The sequence below is a fragment of the Gnatocerus cornutus genome, chromosome 1 (genome assembly GCF_029298725.1).
Source record: "Gnatocerus cornutus isolate USDA-ARS CGAHR chromosome 1, icGnaCorn1.1, whole genome shotgun sequence".
Lineage (NCBI taxonomy): Eukaryota > Metazoa > Arthropoda > Insecta > Coleoptera > Tenebrionidae > Gnatocerus > Gnatocerus cornutus.
The window spans coordinates 17,479,543-17,496,634 of NC_142233.1; the positions used below are offsets into that span (position 1 = coordinate 17,479,543).

General features: G+C 34.7%; 2 protein-coding genes across 4 annotated transcripts in view; one reads left to right on the forward strand and one right to left on the reverse strand.

The window, feature by feature from the left end:
• Nucleotides 1-153: 153 nt before the first annotated feature.
• On the reverse strand, nt 154-3,533 carry LOC148180662 (centromere/kinetochore protein zw10 homolog). 2 transcript variants are annotated; one of them, XM_088049778.1, is made up of 3 exons: nt 2,149-3,533; nt 405-1,026; nt 154-216 (listed from the first exon to the last, which is right to left on the reverse strand). In XM_088049778.1, exons 1-2 carry the CDS (start codon nt 3,363-3,365, stop codon nt 408-410), a joined length of 1,836 nt encoding a protein of 611 aa, XP_087905904.1. In that variant the 5' UTR covers nt 3,366-3,533; the 3' UTR covers nt 154-216; nt 405-407. The 2 variants fall into 2 exon arrangements, with proteins under 2 accessions (XP_087905904.1, XP_087905903.1); XM_088049777.1 differs by lacking the exon at nt 154-216 and having other exon boundaries at nt 300-1,026.
• Nucleotides 3,534-3,622: 89 nt separating this feature from the next.
• Dgk (diacyl glycerol kinase 1) overlaps nt 3,623-17,092 on the forward strand; it is a 48,968-nt gene continuing 35,498 nt past the window's right edge. Inside the window, exons 1-2 of one of the 2 annotated variants that reach the window (XM_088049775.1) lie at nt 3,623-3,816; nt 13,468-13,593. In XM_088049775.1, coding sequence (XP_087905901.1) covers nt 13,527-13,593 — 67 coding nt within the window. In that variant the 5' untranslated portion in view covers nt 3,623-3,816; nt 13,468-13,526. The remainder of the gene's footprint in view (nt 3,817-13,467; nt 13,594-17,092) is intronic. The other variant, XM_088049776.1, reaches the window with a different exon arrangement.

Below are 17,092 nucleotides of genomic sequence, written 5' to 3' on the forward strand. Positions count from 1 at the left end.
AGTTTGTAACGGATTTTTACCGTTCGTGAAAATTCCATCCATTTCTAGTACTTTTTCCAAACGTTTTTACATACTTCATAATTTAGATTGTAAATTTTGAAGTCAATTACATAAAATCTTATCCGATTTTCTCATAATACGATGTGTACTTAATTTTTATGTATGGAACTCGGAAAGCTGATGCGAGTCGCACTTTATCTTGTCAGATTTCCAGCGCTGAAATGAACAAAAAATTGATATTTTCAAAGTAGTATTAATCATTGTTGTAGTGATTAGGAGTTACTTTGTATTTCAAAATGTTTTTTTTTTATGTTTTTTAGTTATTTATTTGTGTTCTAATGTGCCTCGGACACTTGTATATTAAAAGTTATTTAATAAAACCGACGAAGTTTCTATCACATTACCATTCATAACTTATCCAAGAGATTGTTTAAAAATCCATCGATAATCCTCCACTTCTCCAAAGTTTCTTCGTTCTTCAACTCCTGAAGATCCGTCGCCAATCCCAACTTCTTCGACCTAAACACGTCCAGGCACGAGTCCAAAATCACTCCCAACGTCTTACTCGCAAGTTCCTCCGGAAGGACAAAATCCCACGACGCCCTCAACTCCTTCAGGAGTTGTTTAAACAGATGCACGACCCTTTCCGTCACCTCAACATCAAACAACCCGCGAATTTCTCTGATGCGAGCTTCCACAAAAGCGGCGAATTTCCTCGTTGCAACTTCATGAAGTTGTCGCCCTTCCTCCCCGAAATTGTTTGGTAAGTTCAGATCTGAAGGAAGCGTCATCAGGTGGGTGTTGTTCCAATTCGACAACGTGCTCGCCATGTACATGTAGTTGTTGTAAAAGAGCGCGATTTGCTCCGGGAGAGTTTGCAGGAGTTTCTTGTGATGCTCCGGCACGAAAATTATGTATTTTCTGCAGATGATTTTCACGGTGCAAAAGAGGCGGCGTTTGCAGTCGTCGGGAAGTGTTGGGAGGTCTTGGAGCATCGTGTCCAAGAAGTGGAGGAGGTCGACGACGCTGAAACGAACAATGAGACATCAGTCTATCAGTCTTAGGAAATCAATAAGAAATCACTAGAAAATGAGGTGAATCATTAGGACGTCAGGGGCAATCAACAGAAAATCAGGGAAAGTTAGAGAAATTCACAAGGAAATGGGGGGATTTTCGACGAAATTACAAGGATATAAGGAGAGATTGGACCAAATTACAATTCGATCAGGGGAAGTTTTATGAAATTACAAGGAAATAAGGGGAAGTTGAACGAAATCACAAGGAAATGAGGGGAAGTTGCAAGAAATCAGGGGAATTTAGACTAAATGAAAAGGAAAAAAGGAGAGGTGTAACGAAACCATAAGGAAATCAGGGGAAGTTAGATGAAATCACAAGGAAATCAGGAAAATTTAGACGAAATGACAAGGAAAAAAAGAGAGATAGACGAAATTACAATGTGATTAGGGGAAGTTTTATGAAATCACAAGGAAATAAGGGGTAGTTGCACGAAATCACTAAAAAATCAGGGGAATTTAGACTAAATGACAAGGAAAAAAAGAGAGGTGAGACGAAATCATAAGGAAATTGGGAAGTTAGGCGAAATCAAAAGGAAATCATGGGAATTTAGACGAAATGACAATAAAATAAGGAGAGGTTGGACAAAATCACAAGAAAATGAAGGAAAGTTAGACGAAATTACAAGGAAAAAGGGGGGGTTGGACTAAATAACAAGAAAATAAGGTGAAGTTGGACAAAATCACTAGAAAATGAGGGAAAATCATCAGGCCATTAGGGGCAATCAATAGAAAATAAGGGGAAGTTAGACAAATTTACAAGAAAATGAGTGGATTTTAGGCAAAATCGCATGGAAATAAGGAGAGATTGGATGAAATTACGACATCAGGGGAAGTTTTACGAAATTACAAGGAAATAAGGGGAAGTTGGACGAAATCACAAGGAAATCATGAGAATTTAGACGAAATGACAAAAAATAAGGGGAGGTTGAACGAAGTCACAAGGAATCAGGGGAAGTTAGACGAAATCACAGGACAATTAGGAAAGGTTGGACGAAATCGGAAGGAAATCATTGAAAAATTAGGGGAAGTCAGGTATGCCATTTTTGAGGAGTAATAACTCCTGGGATTTTACCTTTGCGAAATGGCACAGATGGGAAAATTGTCTTCTGCAAGGCCCCGTTGCTTGTCAGTCTTCACGAAGTCATCAAGAGGCTTCTTCATAAACTCGTACGAAGCCCTAACGCTGTCTTGGCACTTTTTCGCAAAAAAGTTCATTTTTACGTTGTGGGCGTAAGTTGAAATGGGCGTGGGGGCTTCGGCGACAATCTGGGCTTCAACGAGGGCGTGCTCTAGGTCTTCAGTCGCTTTGATAACGCAAGAGTAACTCTGCAAACCCTCGTTATTTGAAGGAATGGTGTTCTGAAGACACTTCTTGATGAGGAGCTCAAACAGAGGATCTCTGATGTTGCGACCGATGTAGTTCAGGGTGTTCAACTCCTCATCCATTTGAAAGTTGAAGCTCGTCGACAAGAACTCCAAGACTTTTTTGATGCTGCTAAAAACTTCATTGTATTCAGGTTTGTGATCACCGTCGACCTTCACAACTTCAAGGACGGAACTAAAATCAGTTGTGGTAACAGTTTGTGACTCTATAATTGGAACAAAAACAGATTTCCACAGAAAATGTGTGACTTTATCCACTAGACATTTGATTCTTTCAGTGGAAAACAACGTTGAAGTAAGTTTCTCTAGTTGGCATTGTTTTATCTGAAAAACACTCTTTTTCTTTTCTTGTTTTAAAGTGACGTGCTCTTCAAATAATCTGCTCATTTTGATGAGAAAGTTTCCTTTTCTGTTCGCTATGGACACCATCAACCCTTCGCGCAACTCCGAATTGTCTTCAAAATCCAACTCACACTTCTTAAACATGTCCTCAACTTCCACAATCTTCCGCATGCATTCAGGAAACGTGCCCTCTCGTTCCAACTCCTGAACCCTAACGAGCCCCACGTGGATTTCGAACAACGCAACGACCACCTCCAGAGTCTTCTCCGTCCGAACCAGCACCTCCAGGTGTGTCTTCGCTTCGGTTTTCTCGCTACGAATGAGGCTTTCAATGCTCACCCTTAACCTCGTCGCGTCTTCCTGCAGATTCTTGATTTTCTGCTCCAAATAAGTGATTTTTTGACACGGCTCTTCAGCCATGCGAACGTAAATATTTTCCAAAAACGAGAGAACTTGCATTCTGCACGTCGCAACATTGCTGGCGAACGCCGGACACTGCTCGTTGACCTGATGGATCTCCATCTTCTCCACTGACGACAAAATCTCGGCAAGAAGTGAGCCCATCGCAAAAACTCTTCGAAATTCAAACGGATTTAGTCACGTCACTTTTGAAATCTGACAGCGCGTGTTGCCAACGCAAAGTCACCAAAAACACCGAGTGTGTATTGTTAGTTGCATAAACTAAATCGGCGTTTTACTCTCGGTACAATTTTACTATTATCGAAAACCTGAGATTATCGGGAAGCGCGTTCAGTTAGTTGGTGCGGTTTTTAACAATTCACCCGCGTTTTTTTTTGTGTTGGTGTGGTTGGGTTTGTTGGCCGCAAGAGGGCTAAATCACAGCACACCCGGCTGTTACCATGACGACGACAGCTTCTCCGCTTGTCCAACCAAACTCGCCGGTTCCGCAGCAAAGTGACGTTGCGCCGCGCTCCACATCTATGATCTCGCGAGATATTTTTGAAACATTTTAGTGTTTACACAAAGTGTCAGAAATGGAAAACGCAACAATGAAGTGAGTACCCGAATATTGTTTGCGAAGTATTCGAACAAAACGCGTTCAGGTGTTTTGTCGCGTTCAGAGCACACGTCGATTACGCACGGTCATTATTAAGCCTAAAACGAAAAAGTGCTGGAAATTCCGGTGGCGGTATTTAAAAGCGGAAAGGCGGCTGGGATTGGCGTTGCTAGGATATTTTTCTATTGTTTCGTGCTAATGTAAATGTTGTTATTGACGGCTCCATTTGAATGCAAATGTTCTTTCGGAATTCTGACAGTTCCTTGTTGCTTGTTTATGAAACAAATTTATTAAGAAATCGATACCAAATTACCTCGATGGGTGATTAAGTAATGGAGTATTATTCAAGAGAATATGTAACAGGGGGTATTGGCTTAAGTAAATAATAACATAACGTGACTGATAAGTGGGTTTATTTTGCATTTAATAAAAATAATGATGGATCCTTCGGAGAGATTTAATTAGTACGAGCATTTTAACTTACCAAAAAACATCAAATAACTGACAGTTGTCACTGTTGTTAACAAGAAAACAACCAACTAGATCGAGAGTTATAATCACGGGAAAATGGTTGGTTTTGAAATTTAGAAATCTGTTGGTATCACTGCCAGAACAGAAATAAATTGGACAATCACGTTGCAATGGTGGTTTGATTTACACGTTTGACAGTTACTGACAGTTGGAGTTAACATAATGTTAGTTGTACAGCGTTGGGAAACGATTTTGTGTCATTAAAAGCTTTTAAAGAGAGTTTTCTACACATACAGAGTGTCCCAAAACTCATGACCCATAGAGCAAGGGAGGGTGCCGGCAGCAATACAAATGTTAAATTTTAAAACAAAACTAGTATTCGAGAAAGGATAAACAATTAAATTTTCAAGGATAACTAAATCTATTTTCTTTAAATGTCTTCACAATTCCGAATTATTGCCAAAACCGGCCCGAAATCGGAAAAGCGATTGTTTTTCTTTCCCGAGCAAAAACTTCATATCGTCGTCACGACACTTTAATTTTACAGCTCCTCGAATACAAATCTTTATTTTCTGCCAGCACCATCCATCTTTCCGTTCGTCGTCGTCGAAAAAAAGAATTGCTTTTTTATAACGTTGCGGCAGTGCAGACCCAAAACCGTCTCATTGAACAACTTTCCACACAGCAGATTATGAGAATTGCGAAAAAACTCAATACGATTTGCTACACAAGTGTCAAGTTTGATGGAAAGTTGGGAGATCTGTGCACAGTGCATAAACGAACTTGAATTCGCTTTTCAGTGCATTTTACTTATTTATTGGAGGCGGGGAAAGCCGTTACGTCAATACCAGAAACGCCGAACTTTGTTTGAAGTTCAACCACACTGTATTGTAAAAAATGCTTGCTTAGTTTATGTTGAGTGGTCAGAGTTCTGAAGCGAGATGTTCCTTCATACCTACAAACGATAAGACACGAATGCAATACAAAATTTTATCCGCGACCTCGTCAGCAAACCTAATTACCCATATTTTATGATTTGCATAACAGTTTCGATTAGTTTCGCGTGGTGTATTTCTTATTCAAAATAAATTATGTCACGATTAAGACACAAGTGTTTTATTAACCTTATAAGACGTCTCTAAACATTAATGCCTCATGGTCATCAAACGTAATTCCATTAACAAAAAAGTTAGATGAAAATAAATATCCCTGAACCCCTGATGCAACGGGGGCTAACTTCAAAGACTTCAAAGAAATGACTTCATCATTTATGTACGAATACATATAATATTTACATTCAAAGTGAAAGTTTAAGGGGCCGGTTTTTGTGCGGACGTTGCTGTAAAGCAGATTGTTTAAACATGCTTTTGATTTAATATACACATAAGCGCACGAAGTTTAACGAGCTCCCTCATTCTTTCTTGTTATTTACAAGGAGAATAGATTAAAATGAGTGCTTCTCTAAAAGTCATTCTTTCTTTGTCGTGCCACTGAAAGCCCGAGCAAAGAAAGGTAATTTAGTCAAATTGAACCTTGCACTTGACGTCGCGTTTTTCTGTGCAGACTTGTAGTGGTCGATTGGGAGGCGCGTTTTAGATAGTCCGAACCGCTTTCTGGTCAAAAAGAACTTTCTTTTTGTGTGCCGCTCAATAGATACTGTTTGTTTGTCTGCACTTTTTACAAGTCGCTCGTTCTTTCTAAATTGCCTCGGCTGCGACGAAATGTACTTACAGGTCTTTTAATGTAATCTACCGTATTATAAGCACGTAGAATACCCAAATTATGTAAAAGTTGAGGATTTTGACATATTCAGATAACATTGTTTAGTTGTAATCTGCGTTTCTTAATTTTTTAATCTTTTAATCTTTTATTAGTATTTATCTTCGATATCTCCCCAATAAATGGACTATGTCTGTTGATTTTTACGGAACAATAAATAAATTATTGTAATTATTTCTATTAATTTTTAATTTTGTTGTTCATTTTATAGTTTTAGCCATTTTTGACAACAAAGTGACACTAAAAGATACTGGAATTTGGAATAAATACATATACTATATTTCAGAATTATTGACATCTCGGTAGGCCATGTCTGTGTAAAACGCCTCTAACAATGTGAACGACTTTTAGCATTTTGGTTCTAAAACTGTCAATGTAACATTTTGAGGTTATGAAGTAAATTACTTTTTTAAGCTAATGGGTTTATATTTTAATCAGATTCTGAATCTACCGTCATAATACAGATTTCTTCTGCTTCAGATTCCAGTTCCTCTTCAGAATCTGATGAATCAGACTCTAAGTTGACGTGACACACATTACATACACGTAGGGATAAATATAAATCTAAAAACACTAAATACGCTTACATTAGAAGATTCTGCCAACATAAATTTGAATTTCCAAGGCACTGAGATGTCAATAATTCTGAAATATAGTATAGTTATGTTGACAGTTTTGAAGGCCAAAATTTTCTAACATCAATGGTAGCTACGAAACGTCAAAGAAATGAGCCGCTCGTTACAAATGTGGGTTTCGATTTTTCAACTGACATTTGGAGTTAACCTCAATTTTGGAGCAAAAAACTGTTCTAACTGTTCTTGAAACCTGAAAATCAAAAACTTTGGCATAAAATTGACATTTGAAATAATTTATATTCACTATGAAAACAAAGCGGCAAAATGGTGCGTGTCAGGAATTGCAGAGCCACCCTTGATGCTAGATTTAATTATGTTCCTCCCATCAGAGCGACTCTTTATCTCAATTGTTTATATTTTATTATTTGTTGTTTTTTTAATGAAAAAGTTATCTTAGCATGAAATTAATCCATCTGTGGCTTTCTATTTGCCCACAGACAATTTAAATGACTGACGTTATCTGGCCAGCCGTTATCTTCGTCTTCCTCATTTTTTCGCCGTTTTTTCTTCTCTTCAAACACGACGATAGTTTTATTCGAAAATTTCATTTCTCCGCCCAAATGCTGGAAAGCCGGCCAAAAAACGATGATTTATCACGTTTCCATCGAAATTGAAATAATCGAAGCATTACACAATGATGGATTGCGTGAAATATGAGAAACGGATGAATTTTGGAGCAATGTGGCCGTGCGATGAAAGAGATAAAAACGTTATTTTCATGCGAACTTACAAACTTGACCCATTTTCACTCGTTTTGACGTTTCCATTAAACTGTGGGAGGATCGGATTGATTTATTTTCGACAAGTGTTTGGGACTAGTTTTAGCGCATCTCGACAACGTAATAATGCTTTGGTTATCTCGGAGATATTTATCGGAATGGTGGGCGTACAGGTAATTGAGAACTGGGAAAGAAACGAACGCTCAATGCAGGTAATTCAATTGGTATTGTTTTTGCTGGAATTCCCAGGTATGACTGCATGCGGAAGTTTATTAGTTGATTGGTTTTATAATTTATGGGTTGGGGCGGAATGGGCATTCCCGCTTAATTGGATGATTTGAAAGGCCATCATTTTGTGCCCATTTGTGCTGCAATTCCCAAATTCTGTGCTCTTTTCGGTTTCGAGTTTTTAGAAATAGTTTGAAAACGAACAGAGCACAGAATTGCAGCACAAAATTACGACTCAAACGTGCCGCACCTGGCCGTTGTTTTCAGGTAATGAAAGTTTAATTGTCTCATTGGTGCGGCGAATTTCGATTGAAAACCATAGTTCAGGCAAAATAATAAGAATAATTCGCTAAGGCTGATTTTTTGTGTGGGTTTTCATTTTATTGTTCTAAACAAATTGGCAAAAGTTCCCATCGATGTGGTGCTATAAAAGTTACATTCTTTGCAAATATCTCGTCACGGATGATTCCAACGGCAAAAACACCTATTATCACAAAAACAAAAATATAATATTTTTCATACAGTTTATCAAACGCTCTAGTGCGGTTATGGCTTTGACTTTTTAAACCTCAAGTGGTTGGGTCTCATCTGGCTTGGAATGAACCGTAATAAATATTCTTAATCTCTTTTCAAATATGCAATTTAAAAGCGCATTGCGAGTTATTGATGACTATTTATTTCAAATCCAAAAATTAATTTTTGGTCCAAAAATATTTTTTTCGTCATATTTTTACAGTAGGTTCCTTATGCTTCTAAGAAAAACACACTTAGTAATAGAAACTTTAAAAAAAAATTAACAATGTTTTTACAAAAATAAAGATAATAACATTAGAAATAATGGCTAACAAAGATATATTAAAATTAACCCAAATTCAACAACTTTTATGGACTATTTAACCTTAAAAATAATGCCCACAAATTTCCTTCTTGTGACACCAAAAATGTGGAAATTAAACCGCGTTCAAGTTTTTTTGGAATTTTTTTAGCTACTCGAAATAAAAATTTCTACAAATTTTCCTTTTCGCTCTAAATTTTTGTAAATCGGCACTGTAAATAAGACAGTCAAGAGTGATAATTTCCACAAATTTAGTTAAAATCACTAACAAATAATGAAATTGCAGGATTTAAAAAAAAATTGGTGGCATTTTTATGGTTTTAAAACGAAAATTTTTAAAAATTCGACTTTTTAATCAAAATTTTTGCAAATTAGTGATATTACTAAAACAAACAAAAGAAACAACATGCATAAATTTCGTTCCTGTCGCATTAGAAATAACGAAATTACAGTGTTGAAAAAATTAACATTTTCACTGTTGTCCAAATAAAAATTTCTAAATATTCTCCTTTTTTGGTCTAAATTTTTCTAAATTGGTACTATTAAAAAGACAGTCAAGACTTATAAACTCCACAAATTTCCAAATGTTCCAATACACGTATTTTTTTCTTTAGTATCCCCAATTAATATAATTGCGTTTATCATCAATTTGAGTAAGTTTGGATCAGTTGAGTAACAAAATCACCTCGAAATGTAGACCTGTAAGGAGTTGGTTTGTAAGACTGACCCAGCTGGAAAAAAATATTTATTAGATGAGACCCAACCATTTGAGCGTTATTATGTTTATGGGGGTTTGCGGTAAGGTGGCTGTAAACGCTTTAAAAAGTCAAAGCCATAACCGCACTAGAGCGTTTGTTAAACTGTAGGCCTAATCGTGATTTTTTTGAAATCTACAAGAAATTGTCTTTTTTACAGCATCTTCAAAATAGAGTACTTTGAGCCTTTTTTTATAACAGAATACTTTGAAAAAATCTAATACATCAGATTTTCTAATATCGTATGAAATTAATCTTCTTCAGATTGAATTTCTTTGTGTATATTTTCTCTAAGAACTTGATGTACAATGTGTTTATAAATGTTTCAAGCATCAAGGGTGGCTATGAAACGTCAAAGAAATGTGCCGCTCATTACAAATGTGGGTTTCGATTTGTCAACTGACATTTGCAGTTAACCTCAAACATGAAGCAAAGTCAGTTTTGAGAAATAAACTGTTCGAGTTGTGGTTTAAAACCTGAAAATCGAAAACTTGGGCACAAAACCGTAACTAAAACGTCATTGAAGTAAGTAACATTATGAATAATTTTCAAGATAGTTATATTCACCATGAAAATAAAGCGGCAAAATAGTGTACGACAGGAATTCCAAAGCCACGCTTGATGCTAGAAACATTTGTAAACACTTGTAGTTTCCGAAGACCCTGAAAGAAGTAAAATGGATAATTGTATGTCTTCGTTGACATCTTTTCATCGGATTTGGACTGGACTAGCAGTCAAAAATACAATACCCGAGCAGTGCAGCTCCCTGAAGCACTAAAATCCTCCCACACCGGCGTTACAATTACAAAGAAAACAGAATTACATCCGAATTCATAAATATGCAAACTTTACGTAAACAAATAATAAAAGTCAAGACAAGATATTAATAAAATGTACCGTTAGGAAGTAGTAATTTGTTGTCGTTCGTAGACGCAATAAAACCTTCCATTTTTCCAATAAACCGATAGTTAAATGTCAGCTAATAGTAACATTTTATTTTCGTTCGGGGCGCAATGGAGGGAGTTTATGCATTATTTAACTTTATTCGCAGTTGGACGCAATTCCACTTCCATGTTTCACCGTGATGAAGAAATACCGCACTTCTTTTTCTGACACATATCCTAATTGCCACGGTAAAACCGCAATGGCAATAAATAATCATTTGTTGGGGAGTTTAAGAGGTCGGAGTTTCAAATGCGGCACGTTTCTTTAATATTTTTTTAGTTTAATTAAGGGAGTTCTCGGGCCGACACTTCCAATTCAAGAAATGCAAATTAGGGAGTTGTGGTGACTCTCTCTGCCAATATTTACTAATTAGAGGTGAAAAAGGGGTCTTTTGTGCTCCAAACGGGTTTGTACCGGGTGTTCCGCGGAGTGCTGAACATTAAAATTCCAAAATTTTCACCTTTTGTTCTGAAAATTTTAAATTTGACACACTAAATAAGCACCTCTCAAGGATCAAATTCGCCAAATTTTATTACTTTAGTGTTAAAATTGTCAAACTTTTAAATTTTATTAGAAGATTTAAAATGCGGCTCTGTAATTGGTCTTGTCAATTCTCCCGTGGATTATCAACCAAGAACTGTCACATTTGTCAATTTGTCACCGATTGCAGATTAGCAGGTATTTCATTATGCTTGTGGCGCCATCTATTAAACAAACTTCATATGTATTCACTACAGGGATCTTTCAATATTTCAAAATTTTCTATATTGGGGGAAAATTTCTAGACTTGGCAACACTGGTTAGTTCATACAATGTCGTGACAGTTATTAATTTTCAGTAGCGCCAACTTTGAAATTTCAAGCGGGAAATTTGAAATTTCTCGTTTTTGATTCGACTTTTTGAATAAAGCCGCAATAATATTGAATAATAAAAATGGCTTTTAAATTAAGCAAGTCTTAAAGCACGATCGACCATTAACCGAATTAAATTTGGAGGTTTTGGAGAGCAGGAAAAAAATAAAATATTTCCCTATTTATCTAAAACTCGATTGTCGAATTTGTCAAAACGGAATAAATTGTCATTTTATCTGCGTTTCGAAACGTATGTAAAACTCCATATTTCTCTCGTGGCAAAAAGCTTCGCCGATAATTCCTCCTAACCGTTTGCGCACGAACGACCTGAAAATGGCTGCAAAATGAATTTTGCGACAAAATCGCGTATTTTGAGCTGAAACTCAACTGGATTTTTGCCAAGTTTATAATTGACTTGTTTATGGGGGTATTTTTACAGTCTGAAACTTGAAGAATGTGTCTATAAATGGACACAAAATAAACATCAACAAAGCGCTTCTAATACTCTTCCAACACCTTTGGATCGTTGTTAAAAACGCGCCGCCAAATCAAATCCGGTTTGTAATAATAATAGCTTCGAATGAAATTTATTGGAACATTTGTGGTCCGTGAACAATTAAATCTATTTCCAGCTACGATTTACTCCATCTATCAAGACGAGTTATTATTAAGTCGGTTATTAAATAACCGATGCTAGTTTAAAGACTGCGAGGAAATTTGCAAGGTTTTAATGACTTTGCCGCGATGATAAGAAGAAAATTATTTATAAACGCCGATTCATCGGAATCGATTGTTTGATCATGTATTAGGGGAAGAGCACCGAATATTGGATACTTTTAAAAAAATTATATTAAAAATATTTGTTCTAAAATTGAATCAATTAAGAGTAAATTATTATTTACATTGAGTTTATGATGTTAACTTTATGATCTATACGTTTAAATTAGAAAAAAATACATTACTTTTATTTTATCGGCAAATTTGTGTTTTGCTCATAAATTTGATGCTCTAAAAAACATTTCCTAATACTGGATATCCAATAATGGGTATGAAAGATCCGAATATGGGATATCCAATAATAGGTCCCGAAAATAAAAATAAAAATATTGTATTTATTTATTTCAGAAGTTTAATTGTATTTAAATGAACAAGTGATTGAAAATTAATCGTAATAATTAATAAAAATCTAGTCAACAACGTCCTTCAATACAAGGTGTTTATAAATGTTTCTAGCATCAAGGGGGGTTTTGGAATTTCTGTCATGCGCTATTTTGCCGCTTTGTTTTCATAGTGAATATAACTATGTTCACAATTATTTCAAATGTCACTTAAAGTCCGTTTTTTTTTTAAAAAACCATCAACACCGAAATCTTCCCCTGCATTACAACCGGCAACGTTGCCTAGGGAGATTTTTGGTGAGAAAATAGTTGTCAAATTTTTGACATTTCTGAAAATTACGCAGTGTTTCCGTTAAAACCGTTTTTTTTATACCCTGTTGGATTGCAAATCAAAGGATTTAATAGTGAAAAGACTCAGCACAGTCTGAAAGGCTGTTTTGTGTAATCAAATTGTCAGTTAGGCAGCTAACCTATTTGATTTTATCACCAAAAAGTTACCATGGACGACGTTGCCGGTTGTAAAGTGGTGGGAGAGTGCGGTGTTGGTGGTTTTTTAATAAAAAAACGGACTTTACGTCTACGACTTTTCAATTACGGTTTTGTGTCAAAATTTTAGATTTTCCAGGCTTCAAACCACAACTTGAACAGTTTGTTTTCAAAACTAACTTTGTTCAATGGTTGAGGTTAACTACAAATGTCAGTTGAAAAATCTAAACTCACATTTTTAAAGAGCGGCAAATTTTTTTGACATTTCATAGCCACCCTTGATGCTAGAAACATTTATAAACACCTTGTAGAACAGTTTTCTTCTCAAAACTTACTTTGCGCTATGATTGAGGTTAACTACAAGTGTCAGTTGAAAAATCTAAACCCACATTTACAATGAGCGTGAAATTTTTTTGACATTTCATAGCCACTGTTGATGCCAGAATAGTTTCTTAATATTGGATATCTAATATTCATGGCACCAAAGTATCCAATATTAGGGATTTAGCATGCTTTGTTTTGGAAAGAAAAAAATCGGTATTCATTATGCCAGATTATTAGTTTTTATTGATTTTCACTATAAAACAAACATTAAATATTCAAATTAGCATAAAAGACTGTCGTGTTGTTATTTTCGCCATATTGAAAAACTGACACGTGCGAGAAGTCTATGACCTGAAATCTTGACGTAGCGGTAACTAATGGCTCGCTTTTCCAACCTGAGGGTGGTATCCAACATTAGACAACCATCCAATATTCGGTGCTCTTCCCCTAAAATAGTGTGACGAGTTGAGTTTTAATTGTACCGAATCTCATTCGTTTGTAGGTGATCCCGGAGGTCCTCCTCAACTTCCGAAAGAAACCAGGAGGCGTTCCAGCCGTCAAATGATGGCTTTACAATGGGACAAAATGTCCCCGCAGGAGTTTCAGCAACTGCAGGATTTAGCCGCATGTGAGTCCGACTTCCCGTAACACAATGACGTGCATATAGAGAGTGTAATAATGCATGCGACGTTTGAACTCGGTCATTATTCGCACTGCGGAGTTGAATGGACGTTCGCTTAAAAACGCTCTTGTAATTAGCGCAAAGTGCCTCCTTTCGAGCGAAACAGAATAATTCTTCGACGACTATTTTTGCATCATCCTGTTCGAAATGGGCGATTTTCAGGGTCTGCTTTATTGCTTCCGTCTGGGCCGGCAATTATGTGAAATGGAACGCTCTGGAAAATATCAATTAATAGCATAAAATTTCTTTTATTTATTTTTTTGCGTCAAGTTAATGTTTTTGATGTAATCGATGTTTATTGTGAGTAGCGAATTCGGAAAGGTTTATTTTATTTATACTTCACCCTGTTCAACTAAACTAATCGGTTCGTTCGACATTTTGCTCTTTAGATAATGCACGCTTAGTTACCACCATACGCAGATTATGTTAAGTAGGGAGAGAATTCAGGTCAATGGAGGAATAAAAATGGGGAGGGTCTCATGGAAGGCATCATTATCCTATGGACAAAGCGTCTTTAATTTGAAAGCTAAAAATTTGTGCTAAATTTGGTTTTTACCACCGTCAGTTTGGCGTCACGACGCTTAAGAAGTAGAAAGTTTAGGGATTTTTGAGTTTTTGTGGAAACTGACAAAACTGTCGCAGATTTCATATTAAGTTTTACGCAAATGTGTTTAAAATGAGAGAGAAAAACACTGGTTAGTTTAGAACAGTTGCAAATTACGTTTCCACCATTTTAAGGAGATTTTCTTAATCTAAACACAGAAATTTCGAATTTTCCAAATATCCACAGAACGAAGAACCAATCGAATTTTTAGAGCCACAATTAAGAAAAGTAAAATTTTGATTCTCCAATTTCAAATCGAATTTTCGATTTTTTCTGAGAGTTGATTTTCTAACGGTGAATTTTTAATATTTAACTTCCCTAAATTTAGTTGACGTGGCGTAAAAATTACCAGAGCTAGAAGTTTTAATATTTTTTTTGATAATTTTCTGTTTAGAATTTTTGATTGGGTGGAGCAATTTTATAGCACTTTTCTGAAATTAAATTTTCTAATTTCAAGAAAATCGTCTGTTTTTAGGAGATTTTCTCATCGAAACACAGAATTTTTGGAATTTTTCAAATATCCATAGAACTAAGAAACAAACGAATTTTTAAAATCACGATTAAAAAAAGTAAAATTTTTATTTTCTTATTTGACGTCGAATTTTAATTTTTTTCTGAGTGTCGATTTTAGAAAACTGTAAATTTTCTAACGACGGATTTTTCAAATATTTGCATAGTTCTTGATGTGGCCAGTTTTGTAGCTCTTTTCTGAAATTAAATTATTCAATTTCTTCTGAGAGGGTGGATTTCAGGAAAATTGTCCATTTTTAGCGGATTTTTAAAAGTAAAATTTTGATTCTCTTATTTCAAGTCGAATTTTTCATTTTTCCTAAGTGTCGATTTAAGGAAAACTGTCAATTTTCCAACGGCGAATTTGTCGAATATTTAATCTCCCTAAATTTAGTTGACGTGGCGTTAAAATTACCAGAGTTAAAAGTTCTAATATTTTTAAACAAATTTTTAAAATCACAATTAGAAAAAAGTAAAATATTGATTCTCTTATTTCAAACAGAGTTTTTCATTTTTTCTGGGTGGCGATTTTAGAAAAACTGTCATTTTTTTAAAGGCGACTTTTCCGAATATTTGCAGAATTTTTCATTTGGTGGAAGAGCAGTTTTGTAGCTCTTTTCTGAAATTAAATTTTCTAGTTTCCTCTGAAAGTGGAAATTTCAAGAAAATTGTCTGTAGTATGTTGTAGTCTCTAGTAGATTTTCTCCATCTAAACTCAGAATTTTCGAGTTCTTCAAATATCCACAGACCTAAGAAACAAACGAATTTTTTGAATCAAAATTCTAAAAGTGGTGTAAAATTTTAATTCTTTTATTTCAAGTCGAATTTTTTTTTTCTGAGTGGCGATTTTAGGAAAACCGTCAATTTTCTAACGGCCAATTTTCCAAATTTTTGCAGAATTTTGTTTTGGTGGAAGAGCAATTTTGTAGCTCCTTTCTTAAATTAAATTTTCCAATTTCTTCTGCGAGTGTTAATTTCAAGAAAATTGTTTATTTTTAGTAAATTTTCTTCATCTAAACACATGATTTTTGAATTTTGAGAGTTTTCAAATCACAATTAAAAAAAAAGTAAAATTTTGATTCTCTTATTTTAAGTAGAATTTCCTATTTTTTCAAAGTATCGATTTTAGGAAAATCGTCAATTTTCTAACGGCGAATTTTCTGAATTTTTGCAGCATTTTTGGTTTGGTGGGAAGAGCAGTTTGTAGCTTTTTTCTAAAATTAAATTTTCTAATTTTTTTCTGAGAGTATTGATTTTGAGAATGCTGTCTATTTTTAGTGGATTTTCTCTATCTAAACCCAGAATTTTTAAGTTTTCCAAATATCCACAGAACTAAAGAAATTAACGAATTCTTATAATCACAAGTAAAAAAAGTAAATTTGATTCTCCTATTTTAAGTCGAATTTTTCATTTTTACTGAATGTCGATTTTAGGAAAACTGTCAGTTTTCTAACGGTGATTTTTCCGAATATTTGCAGAATTCTTGATTCGTTGGAAACGCAATTTTCCGAATATTTGCGGAAATCTTAATTTGGTGAAAAAGCAATTTTGTAGCTTTTTATTCTGAAATTACATTTTCTAATTTCTTCTGAGTGTTTATTTAAAGAAAATTGTTTGTTTTTAGTAGATTTTCTCTACCTAAACACAGAATTTTTTAATTTTCCAAATATCCACAGAACAAAGAAACTATTAATATTTTAGAATTACAATTAAAAAAAGTAAAATTTTGATTCTTCTGTTTCAAGTGAAAGAAATTTTTAATTTTTTCTGAGTGTCGATTTTAGAAAAACAGCCATTTTTCTAAAGGCGAATTTCCCGAATATTTGGAGAATAGTTGATTTGGTGGAAGAGCAGTTCTGAAATTAACTTTTCTAGTTGTTCTGAGAGTGGAAATTTCAAGAAAATTGCCTATTTTCAGTAATTTTTTTCTACCAAAACCCAGAATTTTCGATTTGTCCAAATATCCATAGAACTAAGAAACACGCCAATTTTTAGAATCAAAATTAAAAAAAGTAAAATTTTGATCCTTCTATTTCAAGTCGAATTTCCCACTTTTTCTGAGTGTCGATTTTAGGAAAACTGTTAATTTTTTAACAGGGAATTTTCTGAATATTTGCAGAATTCTTGAGTTGATGGAAGAGGAATTTCTAAAATTTTATTTTCTAATTTGTTCTGAGAATTAATTTCAAGAAAATTGCTTATTTTAACTTATAGAGCAAAAGAACAAATAATGTTCATTGTCATAAAGAACTAAAATATAAAATTTTAATTTTGAAATTTTGAACTGTTTGGGAATGAGATTCGGTCAAATTACTACTTTTGGGTCGTTTA